The sequence below is a fragment of the Daucus carota genome, chromosome 5 (genome assembly GCF_001625215.2).
Source record: "Daucus carota subsp. sativus chromosome 5, DH1 v3.0, whole genome shotgun sequence".
NCBI classification, from domain to species: domain Eukaryota; kingdom Viridiplantae; phylum Streptophyta; class Magnoliopsida; order Apiales; family Apiaceae; genus Daucus; species Daucus carota.
In genome coordinates, this window is record NC_030385.2 from 30,625,160 (window position 1) to 30,646,736 (window position 21,577).

A 21,577-nucleotide genomic window follows, 5' to 3' on the forward strand; every position below is an offset into this window, starting at 1 on the left:
CTAAAGCTCTATTTGTTTCATTTGCGGCAGAAACAAAGTGGAGAGTAATATTAGTACAGATTAGCAAAACGTAGAGGTATAATTTGGAGAAGCCCATACTACTTACAGCCCCAATTATTCCTTGTGATGTAGTTATGTACTTATAATAAGTGAGAGACAGTATTATCAAACAAGTATTGACATAGAAGTGATCATTCATGTCGTCGTTCGTGGCTCGCACGTACGAGACTGTGATAAGGCAAGAAACATATACAAGTACTTCTAGTCTATTATCGGTATTGACTGAGAAATATTTATTGAGACTTAAGTGATATTAAATATTTACAGAGACTTGAGTGATTTCCAGGAAGATACTGCGGATAGGATTCTGGAAAATGTTTATTAGCTCCATCAGTTTTGGAGCACCACTTGGCTGATGCTTATATATATGTACTAGATATGTCACGACTCACGCTTACTAACAGTCTAAATTTAATCGTAGTTTGAATCATTTTTTGGGATTAATTATCACTGGCTTGTCCGGAGCAATTTCCTTCTGGAATCTGTCAAGAATATTCTCGATGAGGTCATTTGTTGAATTTTCTTTATTAGAATTAGTCTCCCCCATAACAGTTTCTATTGTTATTTGTTATCTATATATAATGTTAGTTCAGAATCTCAACTGATATAGACGGTTAGACATTGGAACTTATATTTAATTTCCGTCATAGTTAAATTAAAGTGCAGTCTTGCAGTACTGTGGTGACTGGTGAGTGGTCAGTGTTCCAAAAAAAATTGTTGAATAAAAAAAATAATTCAATTAAGTGTGAAAGGAGAGAAAGAAAGTACTGAGAAAACTTTTAATGTGCTGGAGTTCTGTTTAAAATTGAAGAGACAAACATGATGAAAAGAATATGAGACAAACATGTTGAGTATTCTCGAACTTTATCATCCATCCCGTGATAAATATTCATGTTTGTGGGTTCTTTGCGTACTTGTTTGTCGGCTTCTCTACTTGTTGGCCTAAAATCTCAATCTTCTCACCTTGGAATCTTGTCACTTTCAGCATCAGCGGAGACATTGTGAGTGGCCTAATAACACCGATTTAATTGGTTGCAATATCTTGAAATAGCGAGTGAGATTTGAAACAGACTTGGTGCAAGTCGTGCGGAATGCTGTGATGGAAAAGGCCAGTACAGCTGTATGATGTTAAACTTGAACCGTCTATGAAAATTATTTCGTCTTGATATATATTGACATAATATACATCAACATAGACAATTGCACAGTGGGCAGTTTGTGTAGGCTTAAGTCAATAAGTCAATGCAGACTTATTGATGTCTCGTTAATACAGACTTGTCAAGTTCTTGAATGTTGATATGGGCAAATAATGATGAACGATCTATACGGTATTCATCTTTATTTTGCAATCAAACTTGTACAAGTCCCCAGATTGTTCTTCATCATCCTGAAGCTTAAGACTATATATATGATTCATGAACAAAAAGAGGCTTACAATCAGTCAAGTCAGCTAGTTTTCTTATTTAGAATCAATCTACCATAAATCCATAATAGTCTCTTCTGTCAAAGGTAAAACCGAGTACTTAGACTTCTAATTACAGCTTAATTCAAAGTCTAGAATCTTAAACCGAAATGCAGATTTGGTCTTTTTCCGATCCAACTCTAATGATGCATGGATATTATGTTTGTTTCTTTTTTAGACGGTTTGAATATTGAAAGTAAGGTAATATTTACATGAACCAGATCATTCACCACCATGATCAATATGAATATTTGTGGTCTGTACTACTTGTCCATCATTGCTTTCTTCCTGGCCTAAGATTTCAGCCTTCTCCTTGGAATCTTGTGGTTCATCCTCATCAGAGGAAACATAATCAGTCATCTCAACTGATTGAACTCTCGAAATATTAACAGCGTGTAGGTTGCGAAATCTTGAAATAGCAGAGGAGCATTCAGAACAAACAAGTGCAACTACCGTCAGGAAGGCCGTGATGGTGAAAAGGCCAGCAAAACTGTATGACGTCAAACTTGGTCCGTCCCGTGGTATATCTTCAGCGTGATATTGAAAGGTATAACCTACCCCAAAATATCTCTTCTCAATCTGTTGAATCTTTCCTTCTTCCATAATATCTAATATTGCCTTTGAGATGGGCTTAGACAGAGGAGATCCAGTCGGAAAAGCCTGTAACAAAGGTCATTGCATCAATGTCTTATTGAAATACTGTATCATGAACATAACATAATAATGTATGATGGAGATTAGGAGACTCACAAAGCCAAATCCACCAGTAGCTGTACCATCCATTTTTGAAGATATGGTTTGATATTTAGAACCGTATTTGTGAAGGAATAGTTTGACGTAGGGAATCTCATCAAAAATGACGTCAACCCCTCCATTTTTGCATCCGTGAGAGAGGGCATCATCATATTCCTCCATGCTTGTATAATTGCGGGTTTTTATGTTCATCTTTTTCAGCATGTCTCCCACAAACGAATATCTTTGATAACCTGCGCAAGCAGGGCTGTCTGCAGAAGGTCTCAGCTGACTCACAGTTAAAATTGAGGATAAATTGGCGGTATAACTTTGCATTAGTATGTATGCCATGAATAACCATACCACCAGCACAAATTTTGCCCATTTGTTTCCCACCATGTTCCCTGCTCGCGAGCCATCAAATTAGGTAATTATTAATTAACAAAACATGTACGTGTGAAGGGGCGGATCTAGCACATAAATGTTCGGGGGCACCAAGCAAATTTTCTGAAAACACCAATGTATTTTTAAATTTTGTGAGGACACTTCTATAATTTTGAAAAATTAAGAATGGTAAAAAAATGTAAAAAGAAAATTTAGGGGGGACATGTGTCCCTTGTGCCTCTTCCTAGATCCGCCCCTAGGTGTGAGTGTGTCTTTGTATGTAGTAGCTGAACACTTACTTTCAGGAAAGGCTAGAGCCGCTAATGGAAATAAGAAGAGCATGCCAAGTTGGCGTTGGGGATTTACATGGCGTTCCAACATTCGGAGGACAAATCCAATGAAGACGGCTGCTAAAACAATGGTAAGCCATAGATCCCAACTTAAGGGCTTCAAAAATATCCACATGTTTTTGAGCCTGTCAGGTTCGACTCTTACCACCATCACCACTCCAGACTCCAAATATGGAAGTGAGAAGTCAGCGGTTATTTCTCGATCAGCCCTTATTGTTAAATCTCCAACCAGTGCATCATACTTCGGAGTCTACACATACATATATTTGGACTAATGAAAAAGATTAAATGTGGGAATAGTAACATAGTGCACTATTTACTAACCTTGGTGCCGCTTAGCTTATTGACTAGATCTTTGTATGTTTCAATACTCTCGTCCACAGGAATATATTGAGGTTCAATCTTGAATGATAATGAATCCAAAGCAGCTTCGAATACATCTATGCAAAAGCCAGTGACATTATATTTCTTGGTGTCACCAAGTACTTCAGTCACGTTTACAAATTCCTTGAAACCCTTTTTTCTTGGAACCCCTACCTTGAGTTTTTGGCCCATTACTGGTACCTCCCATCCGTTGGGCTTCTTTGTAGAGTCTCCTGGCCAAATGATTGGTTTAAGAACATTTTCTACAGGTCCTGAATAAACTGCTCCATGACCATCGTAAGTTGTGGTTGCTATTTTCCGGCTAAAGCCACTTCTTGATGTCCAGTATCCCACAACTCTATCCCCATTACCAACTACGTTGATTATCTCTTGAACTGGAGTTTCTAATTGTCCATCCTTCAACTTGAATTCTCCGCTTAGGCCTAGGAATCTGGTCTCCCATATTTTTTGGACAAGTCCTGGGCCTGTCTCCGAGACTCTCAAATCTGTGATAGCCGCGCTTGATGCATTTGATTTATCAAGACTCGTTCTCACTTGAGGGAGCTTTAGCTTCTCTACTGATGTGGCTAATGCCCAAACTGTGTCGTACGCCCTCAAACAAAGCATATTGATATTGTTTTCCTTCCGCTTGATCTTGAAAATCTCCAAATTTTTTGATTTAGGTACATAAGGCTTTACACCTATAACACCTTCCATTGCCTCAATAGTTGTAGCATCCAAGGACCTTAGCGTGTTGGATAAAGCATCGGTGATGATCCATGCTGTACCATTGTTCATAATTCCCTCCTCATTTGCAATAGAAAACAAGCGAGAAGCAAGGTCAGAAGAAGTCATGTGGACAAGATACACCCGAGTTTGCATTCTCCTCAAGTTGCTTAGCTCTTGCCTTATATGAGATTCATTGGCAGAAGATGAGATTGCAATCACATAAGATAGCTGAATACTTGCTTTCTGAAAGGCGTCTGTCAGAGAAGGAATAAAACCGGTACTAGACTCTGTGTCTGTATTATCTTGATAAAGCACTACTACAGCATCATATCCGAGTTTTTGGACAAGGGAAGTGATACATTCAAGCTGAGAAGAATCCGGCAGTGTGGTTCGAATGAAATAAGGATTCTGCGAAGGCCAGAGCGAAGAGCTTGTAACAGAAAATGAGATGATTGGAACCTGAGATTTCCCTCCAATTTCCGCAACAAATGTGGCTTCCTTGGAGTATTGTGGCCCGATAATTGCATACACTTGGTCATCGTTAACCAACTCCAAAGCTGCATCAGTTGAAGTGAGTTAGATAAATAAGCAATACGAAACCACAAGTTACATTTAAGTGACTTGAACCACCTGCTGAAGCTGCAGATAAAACACCATTCGAGTTCTTAGGGTGTAAAACCAATCTTGTAGTATAGTGTTTATTTAGAGAGTAGAAATCAGACAATGCCGTGGAGATGCAAGAATTGGCCGCGAAACCGGTGGACGAGTTAAAATCAAGAACTACACCAACACTAACAGCAATATGATTTTTCGGTTCTGAATGGGTACTTGTTTCGGTTTCGGCAGTAATTAAGAGGAGAATAGTGCTATTGATGAGCAAAATATAGAGGTGTAGCTTGGAGAACCCCATGGCAGCCCACCACTTTTCTAGAGCACCAAAGAATGTACAGTAATACACAGGGGAAGACGTAGTTGAATAGAAGTACTACAAAAACAAGTGATTGGTGCGTACAATTCCTAATGTGTGGCATGAATCAGAACCTGTCACGGAGTAGAGACATTTCTTACCTATAGTTGGCATTGACCGTTGTGTTGCAAAACAAGTGATTGTGCATACAATTCCTAATATTTGGCATGAACGAGAACCTCGTATAGAAGATTAAACACATTTTTTGCATCTAGTCAGCGATTATTGTTGTATTGCTAGTGCATAAACTCCACAATACGTTTTAAATAAAATTCATATGGATATATTATAAATTCTCTTTAAAATGATCCTATATACAATTTTGTAAAGTCGAATTTCAAAAGTAAGTTACTAAAAGAAGTTAAAATTTTCAGACTCTTACTTATAAGTCAAAAGTTAACTTATAAGTCAGCATTGTCTACTGTTGTATGGCTAGTACTGCCTCCTTAACTCCTTTGCCTCAGAAGCGCATAGATTTATGTCAAAGCTTAAAATCTTGGAAAGAAATGTCTTCAATTCTTTTCAGACAGCGGTGATGCAAAGAATCTTGTTGCACACATAGTCTTGCTGACTCTAATGGGGCAGGCATGCAGGAATATTATGTCGATTTCTTTTCTAGACTGTTTGAACTTTGAAAATTAAGCTCCCATGACAGCAAACAAATACCAGGACTAACATAAATGACAAGAAGTCATTAACAAGATCATCTACCATCTCTGCAAAACAACAAGTAGTCATTATCACTATTCATTATCATCTCTACACAACAAGAACTCATTATCAAGTTTCAGCATCAACTTAGCCAGTTGCAGAGGCAATCAAGAAATCCTAGGTCATTTTTTTTTTTGTGTTGAATCCTATGCCACTTTGTTTCCTGAAAGTACCACGATGACTTGATGCAGATTGATATATGTCTCGTAGAGTCGATATTTCAGCCATGAAGTCAATAAGTTTTAGCAATTTAGCCCCATAAAGATTTCTTTCCTTAGCCTATACATTTTTTTTTCCAGATAAAACTCCAGGTTGTCATAACACATATATTCAGTACAGGAAAGACGTTTAGCTTAAATATGATGAGTTATGCTATAGTATCCACAAATCTCTACAAGAGTAGTGCTAATCTATAACTTGGTCATCCACCACCATGATCATTATTAGCATTTGTGAGTTCCACTTCTTGTTCGTGGCTCTCTTCTTGTTCTAAAATTTCATCGACGCCCTCAGAATCTTGTTCATTTTTAGGGGGAACATCCTCAGCCGGATTAATAGAGTTTCGGCTGCGATAACTTGATATAGCGAATGAACATTCAGAACAAATTAGTGCAAGCAGAGTAAGAAATGCGGTGATAGTGAAAAGGCCTGCAAAACTGTATGTAGTCAAACTCGGACTGTCTCGTGATAAATCTTCTCCTGCGTACTGAGAGGTGTATCCCGGCCCAAAATAATTCTTCTCGATATCTTGAATTGTTCCTTTTTCCATTACGTTTAGTATTGCCTCTGAAATGGGCTTAGATAGAGGAGACCCAGTCGGAAATGCCTATGATATTAACACAAGCAGCTATCAGATTTGTGCTCTAAAAAGTCAATAGGTGCATGCCTATTTTATACAGTTCGTATTCTGTCATGTTATTCCACCTATCGACCTACTAGTTGGTTTTTCTGAGGAGTAGTGTCAGGTGTACATAATTTTGTAAAAAAAAATTGTACATAATGACATGACAATCGATGCGGAATGTTTTAATTGAGGTTGTTGATGTGAATACAGGACCATTTCAATTAAAACCCACCATATGTTATTATCTACAAAATTTTGTACATAATTCTGTACACCAAGCATTTTCCTTTTCGGAAATAGTCTCTCTACTTTGTTTAACAACAGATACACTATCTTGATTGGTGAAGAAGGATACTTACAAAGCCAAATCCACCAGTACTATAAGTAGCTCCGGCCATCTTATACTTGGAACCATATTTGTGAAGGAATAGTTTGATGTAGGGAATCTCGTCGTAAATAGCGTCGACCCCTCCATGCTTGCAACCAAGAGAAAGGGCCCTATCATAAGCCTCCATGCTTGAATAACTGTAGCAATTAGCGGGGCTCAGTTTCAGCCAATTTGTGAGTATCTCTTTCACAAACGAACCTTCTTGATAACCTGCGCAAGAAGGAGTATCTGTGGAAGGTCTTAGCTGACCCACCGTTAATATTGAGGACAGATTTGCTGTGTAACTTTGCATTAGTATGTATGCCATGAACAACCATACTACTAGCACAAACCTTGCCCAACTGTTTCCCACAATGTTCCCTGTTTTTCGAACATCAGATTAACAAATCATATATGCATGTGTGGGTATATCTTAATGACTTAATTTATCTGTAGTAGATTAGCAACTTACTTTCAGGAAATGCTAGAGCCGCCAAGGGAAACAAAACGAGCATGCCAAGTTGGCGTTGAGGATTCAAGCGGCGCTCCAACACGTGGAGCACAAGTCCAATAGAGATAGCAGATAGAACAACTGTGAGCCAGAGATCCCAACTTAATGGCTTTAAGAAAATCCACATGTTTTTCAGCCTGTCGGGTTCAGCTCTTACCACTTTTACTACACCAGATTCCGAGTATGGAAGTGAAAAATCAGCTGTCCCTTCTCGCTCAGCCCTTATCGTTATATCTCCGACCAGTGCCTCATACTCCGGATTCTGTAAACATACATATATTCTAACTGCAGGATACAAGACTCAACATAGGAATGAAAAAATTATTACTTTTGCATACTAACCTTAGTGACACTTAGCTTGTCGACTAGATCATTGTATGTTCCGTTGCTGCCACCACTGTCATTCACGAAAGGAATAAATTCAGGAACAATCTTGAATGGTAACGAATCTAAAGCGGCTATAAAGACGTCTATGCTGAATCCAGTGACATTGTATGTCTTGGTGTTACCAATATCTTGCACATCCACAAATTCTGTAAAACCTGTTTTTTTTGGAACCCCTACCCTTAGCTTTAGGCCCATCCCTGGTACATCCCATCCTTTCGGCTTCTTTGTAGACTCTCCAGGCCAGATGATTGGTTTAAGAACGCCATCAACCTGGTTCGAATAAACTACACCATGATCACCCTCGTCTGCACTTGCTATTTTCCGACTAAAACCTCTTTCTGGTGTCCAGTAGCCAACAGTTCTATCACCGTTTCCACCGTTCCCAACTATATTGATTATCTCTAGAACTGGAGTTTCTAATTGTCCGTGTCTCATCTTAAATTCACCACTTAATCCAAGGAATCTGGTTTTCAAGATTTCTTTGACAAGTCCTGGGCCTGCCTCTGAGATTGTCATATTTGTGATGGGATCTCTCGATGCATTTGATTTTTCTTGGCTCCTGTTTATTCCAGGGAACTGGATCTTCTCTACTGCTGTGGCTAATGCCCAAACTGTGTCGTATGCCCGCAGACAAAATAAATTAACATCGCTTATATTTTCAGTGAGAGCAGGCTGTTGCTGGAGTAACAAAAATTTATTCCACCTGATTCTGAAATTCTCCAAATTTTCAGACTTAGGTACATAAGGCCTTACGCCTATAACGCCTTCCATTAATTCAATAGTTGGAGCATTCAAGGAGCTTAGTGAATTGGATAAAGCATCAGTGATGATCCATGCAGTTCCTTTGCTCATCATTCCCACCTCATTCGCAAGAGAAAAGATGCGAGAAGCAAGGTCAGGAGAAGTCACATGAACAAGGAATACCCGAGTTTGTATACCCCTTAATTGTTTTAGCTCTTTCTTTATATTAGATACGCTATCAGAAGATGACACTGAAATCACATATGAAAGCTGAATACTTGCTTGCTGAAAGGCGTCGGTCAGAGACGGAATAAAATTGTTGCCAGGCTCTCCTTCTGCATCATTTTGATAAAGCACTACAATCTCGCTCCATCCAAATTGCTGGACAAGGGAAGTGACACATTTTAACTGAGAGGAATCCGGAAGTGTGGTTTGAATAAAATATGGAGTCCGTGTAAGCCGAAACGACGAGCTTGTCACAGAAAATGAGATGATCGGCACCTGAGACTTCCCTCCAATTTCTGCAACAAATTTAGCTTGACTGTAGTATTGTGGTCCAATAATTGCTTCCACTTGGTCCGCGTTAACCAACTCCAAAGCTGCACCAATAAAAACGAGTAAAGATAAACACTCGATACATATTGCAAAAAAAAAAACCACCTACTTGTAAAAAAATTCAATGAACAGCTTACCTGCTGAAGCTGCAGATAGAACATCATTGGAATTCTTAGGGACTAAAGCCAATCTTGTAGCGTAATGCAGATTTTCGGTGTAGAAATCAGAGAGTGCGATAGATATGCAAGAATCGGCCACAAAACCATCGGATGAATTAAAATCAAGAATTAAACCAACATTAATAACAGTAGGATGCTTCGATGGTGTTCTACTTGTTTCATTTTTAGCAGAAACTAAGAGAAGAAGAATAGTATCGAAGAGTAAAAGATAAAGGAACAGATTAGATAACCCCATCACATTTCATATAATTGGGATAACAAAGATCCTGATATTTATAGAGGGGTAAGATATAGCAGAACATAAGTAATACATTATAGCATTGTGCATGTTTCCATTCAAAGATTGAACAAGTCATAGTAGTAAGAAACATATACAAGTCTTTCCTGTCTATTGTTGATATCTGGTAAGAGGATTAAAAGCTTAAAGAAAAAGAAATGAAAAACTTATAGCGACTTGAGTAGTCCTCACTCAGATCCTGGTAGATTTTGATTACCTCCTTTACTTGGGGAGTAGTACTTATGCTAAAATATACTCCCTTCGTGCCCGGTTGTTGTTTACGTTCAGTGTTTGCACGCATTCCGAGGCTCCTATAAAATATAGTTTTATAATTTCTTTTTTAATAAACGTTTAAACATCAAACTTTCATTGAGAGGAAAAAAATTTAAAAAAAAAATTATGGAACTATACTTTAAATGAGTGTGGAAAAACGTGCCAAAAAGTAACGTAAAGAATTGAGGGGACAAAAGGAGTATTATCTTGTTCTTAATTTCTTATACATACTTCATCATCACATTTCTCATACATACTTCATCGCCATATTTAAGCTGGAGTATGTTATTCATAGCAAGTAGACATCGACGACTTCTTGAATCAGAGTAGTATATTTTAATCTATAGAATTGAGAACAGAAGCAACCTACAATCCAAAAAGTAAGAGTAAAATTGACATATACACACACATTTTGTCATCCTACTTGTTTGCTATGTTGGTAAAATCTTTGTAAATTTACAAATGACCGGTTCCAAGAACAGTATGCATCCTTAGTCCAACGTCTAAAAGTCAACATGATTAGAATAATACTACTGTGATTATCATCCGCTTGTTCAGAGCAATTTCACTAAGATAATCCAGTTTCAGAAGTGTTATTTAATCAGCAAGAACCTGTCGAGCTGTGCTTCTTTTGGAGTCAACTCTTCGTAAGCACGTTCTAGGTAGGAATAATTTGCAGCGTATTAGTTCCATGCATGATGCAGCATCTGGATTCTTTTTAATTTAAGGAATCCCAGTGTATCTGGAAAATGTGGTGTCATAAGAAAAGTCATCTAGTTGCCTTCATTATTTTATAACTCAATTTAAAGTCTGGATTATTTCTTTTCCCGATATTATAATCCGCTGTTCTTCAATTGAAAACTATTTTTAAGGAAAACTGGAAAACTGAAAACCAATTGATTTTCGTTGCAGAAACAGATAAGTTTGATGCACGCATTAGAGCATCTCCAATGACGTTGGCTATAATCGTCGGCTAAATGGAACCTGTAAGACATTATGTAAAATTTGCCGAACCTTATTTTAGATTTTTACAAACCTCTCAGCTGGGTATAGTTGGAGTATGAGTTTTCCGAGCTGTTGGATAATTTTTTTTATTTTTAGTATGTCAACTCACCTTTTAGCTAAAGTCTTTCAATGATTGGAGTTTGGAGATGCTCTTAACACATCTAGTAGCAATACAATTTAGAAATAAATAAGGTTTGAAATGATCTAATGCAGTGATGCCTACCTAGTCTTCTGGAACATCTTATTACTAAACACCTTGGCTGGAGGAGTTACAGAAGGTTCACAGAAAGTGCAATTTTGCCATGAAGCTATACATATATTTCATAATACCTCCCATTTATCACAATGTGCACATGTTAGATAGTCTTTATGTACCATACTTGTTGTGTTGTATCTATTAACCAGATAAAACATTATAGCACAAGTAAATAGGATTTGCAAAGAATTGTAGTCATCACAAACAAAAGAGGAGCTTAGAGGGAGTCAGTTATTTGGTGCTCAGTTGCTCACATTAGAGCTATATACATGTAGAAAGCTCAGACTGCAGGATAGTAATATCCTTGCCACAAGTCAGCTTAGGTTTTTGGGTGAAAGACTATTTTGATTCCCATTTTTGCGAGTTTAGCCGGTGAAGCATTTTGGATTGCGCGCTTCAATTTGTCTACGTATTATTTTTTAATTTGGTAGTTGTCGGTTTTGTAACCGAAATGGAGCCGATTATAACCAAACCAGGTTTTTTAAACCGAAACCGAATCCGAACCGGCGGTTGCAATTTTCAATATTAAAAACCAAGGACATATGGTTGCGGTTCCGTTTTTATCCAAAAACCGAGCCGAACCGGCCATGCTCTCCCCTAGTAATCTCGCATACAATCCGCCTATTCTCAGATTTTATTTGATTTTAATTTTTGTTGCAACTTATCAATATTATGAACTATCAGTGGTCTCATATCGAGCCAGCCTCAATTATTTGGGTGTTCCTCTGTAAATTTAAATAATTAATTTTAAACAATAAACAGTAATTATAATATATAACTTGTGACAAGAAATAAAAATTATATTAATTATTCACGAGGACTATTTAGCAAATCTATACGAAGCGCTCAAAAAATAATTTAATTAATTATAAATTAAATTTAAAATAATATACTAATAGAAGAATATATAATACCAGTTTATATATAATGATAATACTAGCTTTAAACTCGTGTGAATAGATATATAGTTTAAAATTTAATATTTATATTTAAGTTTTAACGTCATATTAATGAACTGAAGTTCGATTAATTGTATTAAACAAATGATTATATTTTTTCTTGAAAAATTTAATATTTAATTTTTTTTTATATTATAAATCCATTGTAAACAATAACATTTTTATAATCAATCTATAAATATTATTCTAATATCAATATATAGTATTTAACATAATATATTTGACTCTTTTTATAATTATATAATATCATAAAAATTAAATTTAAAATTTGTCACGTAATTTCGTTCCATTTTCAGATAAATTCAGGATCATTCATTTTCTTTCTCCACTTCCTTCCTGCATTCCATTTTGTTTCTCCGAGACGAATCAAGCCCCCTAATCAAGCCCCCTCGGTCTATTATACTTAATTGCTAACGTGCACTCCCTCCGCGGGCTCCGTCTGCGTGGATAGCATATATTGGGAGACGGGAACGCAACACGGAATTTAATGCTCCGATAAAATATAGTTGTATAATTTATTTTTATAATTTTTTTTTCCTGAATTAAAATTTATATGTTAAATATTTATTCAAAAAAAATTAAAAATAAATTACAAAATTATATTTTATGAGAAAAATCGTGTTAAAAAAAATAATAGAAATAAATAGCATAGAGTATATCAATAGATAATACGGTTTTCCAGTATGGCTGCATCTCAGCAGTCAGCTCCCAAGTCTCCGCGCCTCGGCCCAAGTATCTGTACCTTGAGTTTTTATTAGAGCATCTCCAACGCAGGTCAACTGTTAGCTTTAAAGTCTATGTGTCAGCTCATATACCTGATATGCAAAAAAAACATCACTCCAACGCAGAGACCTATTAGCAATATTAGCAATATTTTTAGATGCCGAGAAATCAGCACGTTACATTTGTTGAACCAAAGTCTGTCATCTATATCATATCCACGTCATTTTCTTTTAAAATTTAACTCAAAGAAAATTTAAACTTGCTCCAACCTATATATCTATATTATATTATATATGTATTATAATATTATAATCCTATTATATATATTTGTATAACTTTTTAATTTTATAATTTAATCTAATGTATTGTTAGGTGTAAAAATATTTATAACAAATAAATAATATAATAAAAATAATATAATAAAACTAATATAATAACTTATATAATTATTTAACGTCAATTATGAATTTTTAACAAAAAAAATTAGTAAATGTTTTACATGATACAAGTAATTTTTGTTAATTAGTTTTTTTAAGTTTTTATTATTATAATAGTATCGGTATATATGTTTTTATTAGTTATATTTTCTATTTTCACCTGTATTAAATAAAAAATTAATGAATTTTTTATTTTAATTCTTTCAAACCCGTTTTATCAAAAGATAATTAGCTTAAAATCTTTCGCACTAACTTTGATTCTTACCCTTCTAAATTTTATTTTATTTTTATTTAAAGCATGTAACATTCTACCTAAATCATTTTTATAATATTTAAATTGAAATATTTAAGGTATTATTGTTATTATTGCAAGTATAGATGTATTATTTATTTTTTTTACAAATAATATTGTTATGTGAAAATGCTACTTTATTTTCAATCAAAATTTTTAAAAATTATAATATAATAATATAAAAATGTTAAATATTATAATTAATCATTATCTATTAAAGATATTATTATTTTTTCAATAATATATAATAAACACTAAATAAATTATTTTATTGTATATTTATAATTAACATTTAAAATAATATTTTGAATATAACTAATGGTTTTAGCTAATACCCATTGGAGCAAAATTCCTTACAGGCTTTTTTTAGCTAATGATGTTTTTAGCTAACAGTTTCATCTTTAGCGTTGGAGATGCTCTTAGGGTTTAAATAGAAGCAGATAGCTATAACCATCCTCCTAAATTTCACTTTGATTTTTTGCTGGCAACAACTTTTACCTTGCAGCCATGGCGAGCACCAAAGTCCAGAGGATTATGACCCAACCTATTGTAGGCCTCAACTTTTCTACCCGAATTTTTCGCTCATATTATTTGCTATTATCGATTTCTACCGATTTCATTAACATCTTCATCTCTGTTTTGTTTTTGTGATTTCAGAATCTGATTTTTAGGTTTCTGCAAAGCGTAAGTCTCACTTTCCCATTGCACTTTCGTTTGATTTTATTTATCGGTTTACGACTAATTATGTATTTTTAATTTCTGTGTATATGTCCAGAAAGCGCGCATTCAGATATGGCTTTTTGAGCAGAAGGATTTGAGGATCGAAGGCAGAATTATCGTAAGTTTTAACTAGTTTTTTTATATTTGCTCTTTTTTATGTGTAATTTTAAATTGAAGTTGGGTTTACAATATCGTTTAGTTAATTGCTAATATTGATGTGATGACTTATACTTTGAATGCATTTATGTATGCGTGTTCCTGTGATACTATACTTTGTTCTCATCTGCTGAATGACTATTAAGTTATTTTGCCTATAACTAGGATCCGCACTCATTATTTGTTAGGATTTATATAGAACTTCAATTCCAGTCCCTTTCGGAAAGGTGCTATATATGCATATAGTGTTCCTTTACAGTTTCTTTTGTACAATTTCGTTAAACGGCCCTTTCAATAGTGTAAATGTTCTTCCGTAATTTCTTACATGATAACTGTGGATTAAAGAATAGCGTGCTATGGTCAAATAAGTAATGTGTGTCAGTTGTTTAGTAGACAACATGCTGAACTTTGAGTTAGAAGCCCTACCCTTGTGATCATTATTTGTTTAATCGAATATGGATCTGCATAATGTGACTAGTAGATTATGTGTATGGATTTCTGACATCTGGAACTGTAGGGGTTTGACGAGTACATGAATTTGGTCCTCGATGATGCTGAAGAAGTGAGTATCAAGAAGAAAAGCAGAAAATCGCTTGGTATGTTTCTTTGCATCTATTTCTGAAGTATTAATATCTGTCAAAACTTGCATTTATGGTTTTATGTGAATCCTTTTTCCACAGGGGAGCAATTTTTTTAGCAACACATTTTTCCAGAAAGTTAAAACAGAGATAGCTATATTGAATTTGAATATATCAAGATTTAGCATTAAATTTTACTCCCTCCTTCTCATAGTAGTAGTCCACTTAAAAAAAATATATACAGTAGTTTCAAATTAGCTGTCCTCTTATAATTTCAATGTAACTTTTTTCATACTACTCTCTAGTTTGTATTTCCAAGATTAGGTTTAAAAGTTTGTATTCAATTAATGTAGTCAAAATTTCTTAACATGTGTAATTTTAAAAGTGGACACTATTGCGAAACGGAGGTAGCATATATGAAAGTATGTAAACATATGCTTAAATACATGTATAATTGTCTAAGAAAAACCTGAACTGATATTGTTAGAATTTGTCCTTTTCGAAGATGGGATCGGCCTTAGAATATATTAATTTACATGTGCTCAAAGTGTCACTTCTGTGCAGGGAGGATTTTACTCAAAGGAGACAACATTACATTGATGATGAACACGTGAGTAGTCATTTTCCCACTACCACTTACCAAATCTTATGAGGTTATAAGTACTAAGATTTTTTTTATCTACTTTACAGGGGTAAATGATGTCTTTTGATGAATTCTGTTTTGTCATCAAATGAGATGTTTCGGCTGTACGAAAGGTTGTCGCCATTCCCCTATTAGCTATATGTTTACATCATTCAGATTTTCTAATACATGAGGTAGAAACACGAATTACTTTGCTATTACGACTTTGTATTTGAAAGATATGTTACTTCTGTATTCTTCTTTTCTCCCTCCCGCCTTACCTGTTGGCATATATGTGCACTATCCTCAACAAATTATGAAAAATATAGTTACCTCTTGGAGCCTGGACTGCTCTTACCCTTTCATGATTGTCTTTCCTTTTTGGCCTAGATTCCTCTTCTTACTTTCTAAGAAAACAAATGTGAAGAGTTAGATCATATTAAATAGAACTACATAATAATAATACTAATAAAATGGGAAAAATCCTTGAATCATATCTGAGCTAATTAGCCTGGTTTTGTATCGTGCACAATTGCCCATGCCTTTCCACAGCCAGTTACTGGTTATCAGGTAATAGAAATTCATTATAAGCTGGGCAACTTGATCATTTACTCCCTCCGTCCCATTTTAATAGCTTTTTTAGAAATGAATTGTTGTTCCAAAATAAGTGACTTTCTCTTGTTTTCATGCAGTATTTGATAGGTGAATTTCTATTCTACCCCTCATTAGTGCAACTTGTATTTTCTATGCAATATAAATAATAGTTTAGTTTGACTTTATTAGGGGTAACTATGTAAAATTATTCAAATAAACATCTCAATAAATGTAAAAATTGGTTTGTGTGCATCTCTCTAAAAAAGCAGTTAAAATGGGACAGAGGGAGTAGCTGCTTGGAAGATAAAAATTTATGTGATGCCAGTTGTATAAATTAGAGTGGCAATTATGTATCTGAACGAAGTGATGCGAAGCTTAATAGCTTGTTTCATGTTACTTTTTGTAAGGAAAATAAAAGATAAACTGAATTTATTATAAAAACTTATAGTTGTGTTTCCCATGTTTTTTTTGGAAAGAAAGAAGAGACGGAGGAGTAGAGTTGATTCTTTCAGTTTTTCTCATTAACCAATTTTCTTGGAAGATCTAATGGGGAATGAGAGAACAACATTATAAAATTCTTAAAAATCCACAAATATTTTTTTCCCATCTATCCTTGTCAAATTGTTATTCCTCATCCCACTTTACTCTTTTCTCATAAAACCTCTCAAACAAGGTTGTACCATATTCCTTTTTTCCTGCACCCATGTTTTTTTTCTCTTTATTCTAAATTTGGATCTGTAAGGCTATCAATGGCTTAGCCTAGCAGATTCCCCTGTCCTATTGATAATTGTTGTTTGAAGGTTTGGATCCCAGCGGGTGCAGGGTGCTTATGTAATTAAATTTTGTTATTGACCTTCTGAAAAAAAAAGATAAAGGAATGATTCCAAATGCTCTCCTGGCACTAAGGTTTTTCAAGGTTTTTCCTCCCGGGGGTTCCCAAATCAAATGAGGGTTATGATGTTGATTCCAACTATCGTAGATATGCAATGTATATATACACATTGCAGCCATAGGAATCAAGAGGGAATTGGATAATATAAAATCTGTATTATGAGGAAGTAGATAATCTAGAAACTATTTGCTGTCAAGGTCGGTTAAGGTGGTTAGCTCCCTAGTGACGGAGTTAGGACTAAAGTTTGTAGGGGCACAACATATAAATAGTAAGAGAACTAATAAAAGATGTGTAATATTACAGAAGAAAAGAGAAATAACTTACAAATTAAATTTGCTCCCTTGGAGTGTTCATTTTCTGAAATCGGTCTATTACATCTTCATCTGTTACTCTAACAAGGGCTTCCTATTCTATAGCTAAAATAAGACAATCACTTGGAAAGGTATCACCAATAATGATTGCGCAAATTTGACTTCACAAGTTTCATTGCGGAAAAACATCTCCCAACTGCCGCGGTTGCAACTGACAAAACCAATGATATATTCACTAGTCGATACATCAAAGAATAACATTGATTTTTTTTCGTTTCAACCAATACTCTAGCAAGATCACTAATACTATTCAAGCTGGCAAATCTTCCCTTTGCTTTCACTCGAAGGGAGCAAATTTAACTTGTAAGTTATTTCTCTTCTTTTCTATAATATTACACATCTTTTATTAGTTTTCTACTATATGTTGTGTCCCACTAAACTTTAGTCATAGATTCGTCACTGCGGACATACCAATTTTTCACTGCTTACACAAAGTAGATCCTATATCTCCATCTCACACAACACGCTACGTGTGAGATTAATTATATTCAAATATTTATCCTTGTTCGGCTAGATTATCCTGTTCCTCTTTAAAGCTATGGTGAAGAGATGATGTTGCGTTATGTCTTCTTCAACTTTGAGTCGAGTAAAATACTCGCTGGATGTATCATAAACTCTATTTATGCTTTTACTCGGTGGGTGTTCTTTGCAAGCCATATCAAATACTGTAAAGTAGGCTGTGTTTTGACTGTTTATTTTAAGTTTGTAATATCAACTTGGTCTCCAGAATTATGTGTTGAAAGCTATATGAAGAATTTTTCAGGCAGACTTTTATATTTGTCGCCCTTATTAACTTAAATTGCACATTCCTATAATGAGACAGTGAATGGTATCCCGTTGTAGCAGATGTGTACCTGTGTGATATGATAACATAGTTAGTCAGACAGCGAGCTTAATGAACATATACTCAATTATTTTACTCTCGATACTTGATAGAATCAGGGGTGGTGTTAGTCGAATGGCAAGCTTAATGAACAGATGAGCAACTATTATTACTGTGGATACTTCATTCAACGAGGACATGGGTATATATGTGAAAAATATATACGAGAGGCTGATCCGGTTTTAACAAATGTCCAAAATGATCACAATTGTACTGATTTTGCATGTGTACATATCGAGAATTTAGATAATCTTGAAGCTGATTTCGTACACACAATTCATTCATATGCCCAACACTTAAGCAGAGTATCAGCTTTAATGTTATATAATTCCTGTACTAGATTGAGTAAAGGGTTCTTTTCCGACAATTTGCAGCATGCATGTTCGAGTACTCTTTACACATCTTATAGCTCAAAACTAAGGTAGGGATTGATCTATTAAATGATCCATTTTATTATATTTTTCATCTTATGGATAATGTCAAGGTGGACGCATCACGCAAGCATAAGTTTAGCCACTTACCCTAGGCCCTAGAAGCATAAGTACAAATGATTTGTTGCGGGTAATTGATGCGTCTTTACAGATGATTGTTGCGGATAATCGATGCTTGAAATAAAATAACTCTAATTCATTTTTATAGCCAAGCAGCAGGCGAGCATAGAGAGGACCGAGAGGCTCCACATCTAATTCGTATGATAAATAGAGTCAGTGGAGAGCTATGTACGCATGTAAGTAGGGCAAGGCAGACATAATGATGCAAATACTATATCCTTAAGAATATATAGTCTCTGTTTTCATACCCAACTTGGCTTATAGTGCGACAACATCACTAATCTCAGCTTCATCATTGGCTGCCCGCTAGCTCTTGAACAAACACCAATCCAGATGACAACAAGAAAAAGTTTGACAGATCATTCACACTAATTTTCACTCATCATATCAATCATCATACCCTTCCTAATCCAGCTTTTCATTTTTACAATAAAGAATTCGAAGCAGACATGAAATTGCAACGCAATCCTCCCCGTCGAAAAGTTTCAACTGCTTCAGGGAGGCTTCACTATGAACAATAAAATAAACAAAATACTTTGCGATTTCCTCGGTTGGAGTGGTTCATTGTTCTTTCATGGTTGGATCGGGTCCAGAATTCGACATCGTATAAAAATCCAATCCGATCTTATATTAAATATGAAAATATTGGGGTTGCTTGAATTCTAATATCATTTTAAATGAATAATTCTCTCAAAATCTCATGGGGTTTTACAATATCTGTTTATTCAAAAACTTAAATGTGTTGAAAACCATCCACTTCGCCCTAATCATAATTCGGCAACTATTATAGCGTAGAAATTGTCTCCGTTCAGATCTTGTCCATTATTGTAAGAGGGGGTATGCGAGCTAGTAGTTGTAATGTTCGTCATCAAACACCTTTGGAAATCATTATTGTGTAGTCACCTTCTCAAGCCTACCATCATTACGGCCCTAGTCGATAGTCTTGTAATATCTCAAAGTCGCAGGTCTTTCAACTAATGATTGAAATTACTGCCTTTTATAGTACCAGTATAAATCAGGGTTTTGCCCAGCACTTGCTATTCATCTCGGGCCAAAATATATTCAAACTCGTTATTAACTATTGATTGACTCCGTATAGCTTACATCGATTTTGAAATTATTTTTCGCGCTGGAATTTCTGCATGTCGAGTGTGGTTACTAATGGATTGCGACGACTAAATAATTATTGCAAATCAATCAAATTTACCTGCTCGACCAACCGATCCCCATTGCTTTATCTTGGTTTTCTTTTCCTCGCAGTCTTGGACTATAATTAGTTTACATAAAACTATAAATGAATTACAGTTCTCCCATCCTCTAAAATCTCTAGCAAAGAGGTTAAATTATAGAGAACCTATAAAGTAATTCTCCACTCCAGACACATATCTCTTTTGTCGAAAATTTAGTCAACTCTATTATGTTGATTATATTTATCAAATCACTGGAAATTTGTAAAAAAAATTACATTAATAATTATCATGATAAAATAATAAATATTATTTTTTAAAATTTAGAATTATAATAATAAATTAGTTTTGAAATATAATCAATAATATCAAAATACAAAATCTTACAAGTTCAATAATTAAATTTTAATCATTTATATCATTTTAGACGCGGCTGAAGAAACCATAGCATTTGCATACTACAAATTACGGAAATAAAATCAAAAAATAATAGGAAAAAATTGTAAAAATATTTATATCTTCAGAAAATATTTTTCAAAATTTTTATCAAAATTATATATGAGATCGGAACACTGGTTGAGAGCAACCGTCATAATTAAGGTTATATACAAAATTACACCTTATCTTTGAATATAATTTATAATTTAAATATTTTTGTGAAAAACCCTAAGTAAAACATATCCTAAGCTCATGTCGAGCTAAGCATAGAACAAACATGCATACATACATATGTTAAACTCAGGTATGCTTTTCTCTCTCTTTAATTCTTTGCTTTCGTCGATTGTCCCTGATGTTTCTTTACTATCCAACAACATATCCCTAGTGCTTTCTTTAATCGAATACTCGCACTAAAAATCTAAAATAAAGATATTGCTCCACAATTAACTTACAATGCGAGAGTACCTTTTCCGGACACTTACTACGGAACATAGAATTACTCCTAAATCCACCCTATTACAAAATATCTTCATTATAATATGATATTAACATGAAATAACAATCATAACATTGATTTCAATCTCCATCTTTCAACTTAATCAGTAGTTTCATAATGATGATTAATAAAATGAAAGTTGTTTGAGAAATGACAGCAACCACAAAAGCAGAGAGTAGTGGTGGCAGCCCCCCTTGGTAATCAATTTGTTTAGCTACATGAAAGCAAACAGAGTTGTGGACATCCCACTTCGAAGATAATTAATATTAAAAATATATACTCTCCCTTCTAATATAATACTCCCTCCGTCCCCTTAGTAGTATACATTGGGGAACGGGGACGTGGCACGGACTTTAATGCTCCTGCAAAGTGTAGTTGTGCAATCTATTTTTACAAAAAAAAAATTCTGAATTAAAGTTTGGATGTTATATTTTTATACAGAAAAAGAAAATCTCAAAAATAAGTTACAGAACTCTATTTTATAAGAGCATTGAAATGCGTGTCGAGCAGTTAAAAAGAAACGTA

At 34.7% G+C, this 21,577-nt stretch overlaps 3 protein-coding genes across 4 annotated transcripts; 1 reads left to right on the forward strand and 2 right to left on the reverse strand.

Moving 5' to 3' along the window:
• Window positions 1-1,364: 1,364 nt before the first annotated feature.
• LOC108220759 (glutamate receptor 2.8-like) lies at window positions 1,365-5,305 on the reverse strand. Of its 2 annotated transcripts, none has more exons than XM_017394614.2 (5): window positions 5,149-5,305; window positions 3,313-4,637; window positions 2,938-3,238; window positions 2,273-2,658; window positions 1,365-2,182 (listed from the first exon to the last, which is right to left on the reverse strand). In XM_017394614.2, exons 1-5 carry the CDS (start codon window positions 5,159-5,161, stop codon window positions 1,745-1,747), a joined length of 2,463 nt encoding a protein of 820 aa, XP_017250103.1. In that variant the 5' UTR covers window positions 5,162-5,305; the 3' UTR covers window positions 1,365-1,744. The 2 variants fall into 2 exon arrangements, with proteins under 2 accessions (XP_017250103.1, XP_017250102.1); XM_017394613.2 differs by having other exon boundaries at window positions 1,366-2,182; window positions 4,711-5,301.
• Window positions 5,306-5,744: 439 nt separating this feature from the next.
• LOC108222567 (glutamate receptor 2.1-like) lies at window positions 5,745-9,824 on the reverse strand. Its single transcript, XM_017396471.2, has 5 exons — window positions 9,301-9,824; window positions 7,823-9,207; window positions 7,442-7,742; window positions 6,962-7,350; window positions 5,745-6,584 (listed from the first exon to the last, which is right to left on the reverse strand). Exons 1-5 carry the CDS (start codon window positions 9,575-9,577, stop codon window positions 6,180-6,182), a joined length of 2,757 nt encoding a protein of 918 aa, XP_017251960.1. The 5' UTR covers window positions 9,578-9,824; the 3' UTR covers window positions 5,745-6,179.
• A 4,143-nt stretch (window positions 9,825-13,967) lies between these two features.
• LOC108220533 (uncharacterized) lies at window positions 13,968-15,908 on the forward strand. The gene is made up of 6 exons (XM_017394331.2): window positions 13,968-14,113; window positions 14,222-14,248; window positions 14,340-14,402; window positions 14,958-15,036; window positions 15,583-15,628; window positions 15,709-15,908. The coding sequence occupies exons 1-6, from the start codon at window positions 14,072-14,074 to the stop codon at window positions 15,716-15,718; spliced, it is 267 nt and encodes an 88-aa protein (XP_017249820.1). The 5' UTR covers window positions 13,968-14,071; the 3' UTR covers window positions 15,719-15,908.
• The last annotated feature ends 5,669 nt before the right edge of the window (window positions 15,909-21,577 follow it).

What these genes read in the sequence shown, in the direction of transcription:
- LOC108222567 (XM_017396471.2), bottom strand. Translation starts at nt 9,577, where the DNA reads ATGGGGTTATCTAATCTGTTCCTTTATCTTTTACTCTTCGATACTATT. An exon ending in TCTATCTGCAGCTTCAGCAG is followed by an intron (nt 9,208 to 9,300) that starts GTAAGCTGTTCA and finishes TTATTGGTGCAG; the next exon opens with CTTTGGAGTTGGTTAACGCG. An exon ending in ACAAGCTAAGTGTCACTAAG is followed by an intron (nt 7,743 to 7,822) that starts GTTAGTATGCAA and finishes GTATGTTTACAG; the next exon opens with AATCCGGAGTATGAGGCACT.
- LOC108220759 (XM_017394613.2), bottom strand. Translation starts at nt 4,990, where the DNA reads ATGGGGTTCTCCAAGCTACACCTCTATATTTTGCTCATCAATAGCACT. An exon ending in ATAAGCTAAGCGGCACCAAG is followed by an intron (nt 3,239 to 3,312) that starts GTTAGTAAATAG and finishes ATGTATGTGTAG; the next exon opens with ACTCCGAAGTATGATGCACT. An exon ending in GGCTCTAGCCTTTCCTGAAA is followed by an intron (nt 2,659 to 2,937) that starts GTAAGTGTTCAG and finishes GCTCGCGAGCAG; the next exon opens with GGAACATGGTGGGAAACAAA.
- LOC108220533 (XM_017394331.2), top strand. Translation starts at nt 14,072, where the DNA reads ATGGCGAGCACCAAAGTCCAGAGGATTATGACCCAACCTATT. An exon ending in GGATTATGACCCAACCTATT is followed by an intron (nt 14,114 to 14,221) that starts GTAGGCCTCAAC and finishes TTGTGATTTCAG; the next exon opens with AATCTGATTTTTAGGTTTCT. An exon ending in GGATCGAAGGCAGAATTATC is followed by an intron (nt 14,403 to 14,957) that starts GTAAGTTTTAAC and finishes CTGGAACTGTAG; the next exon opens with GGGTTTGACGAGTACATGAA.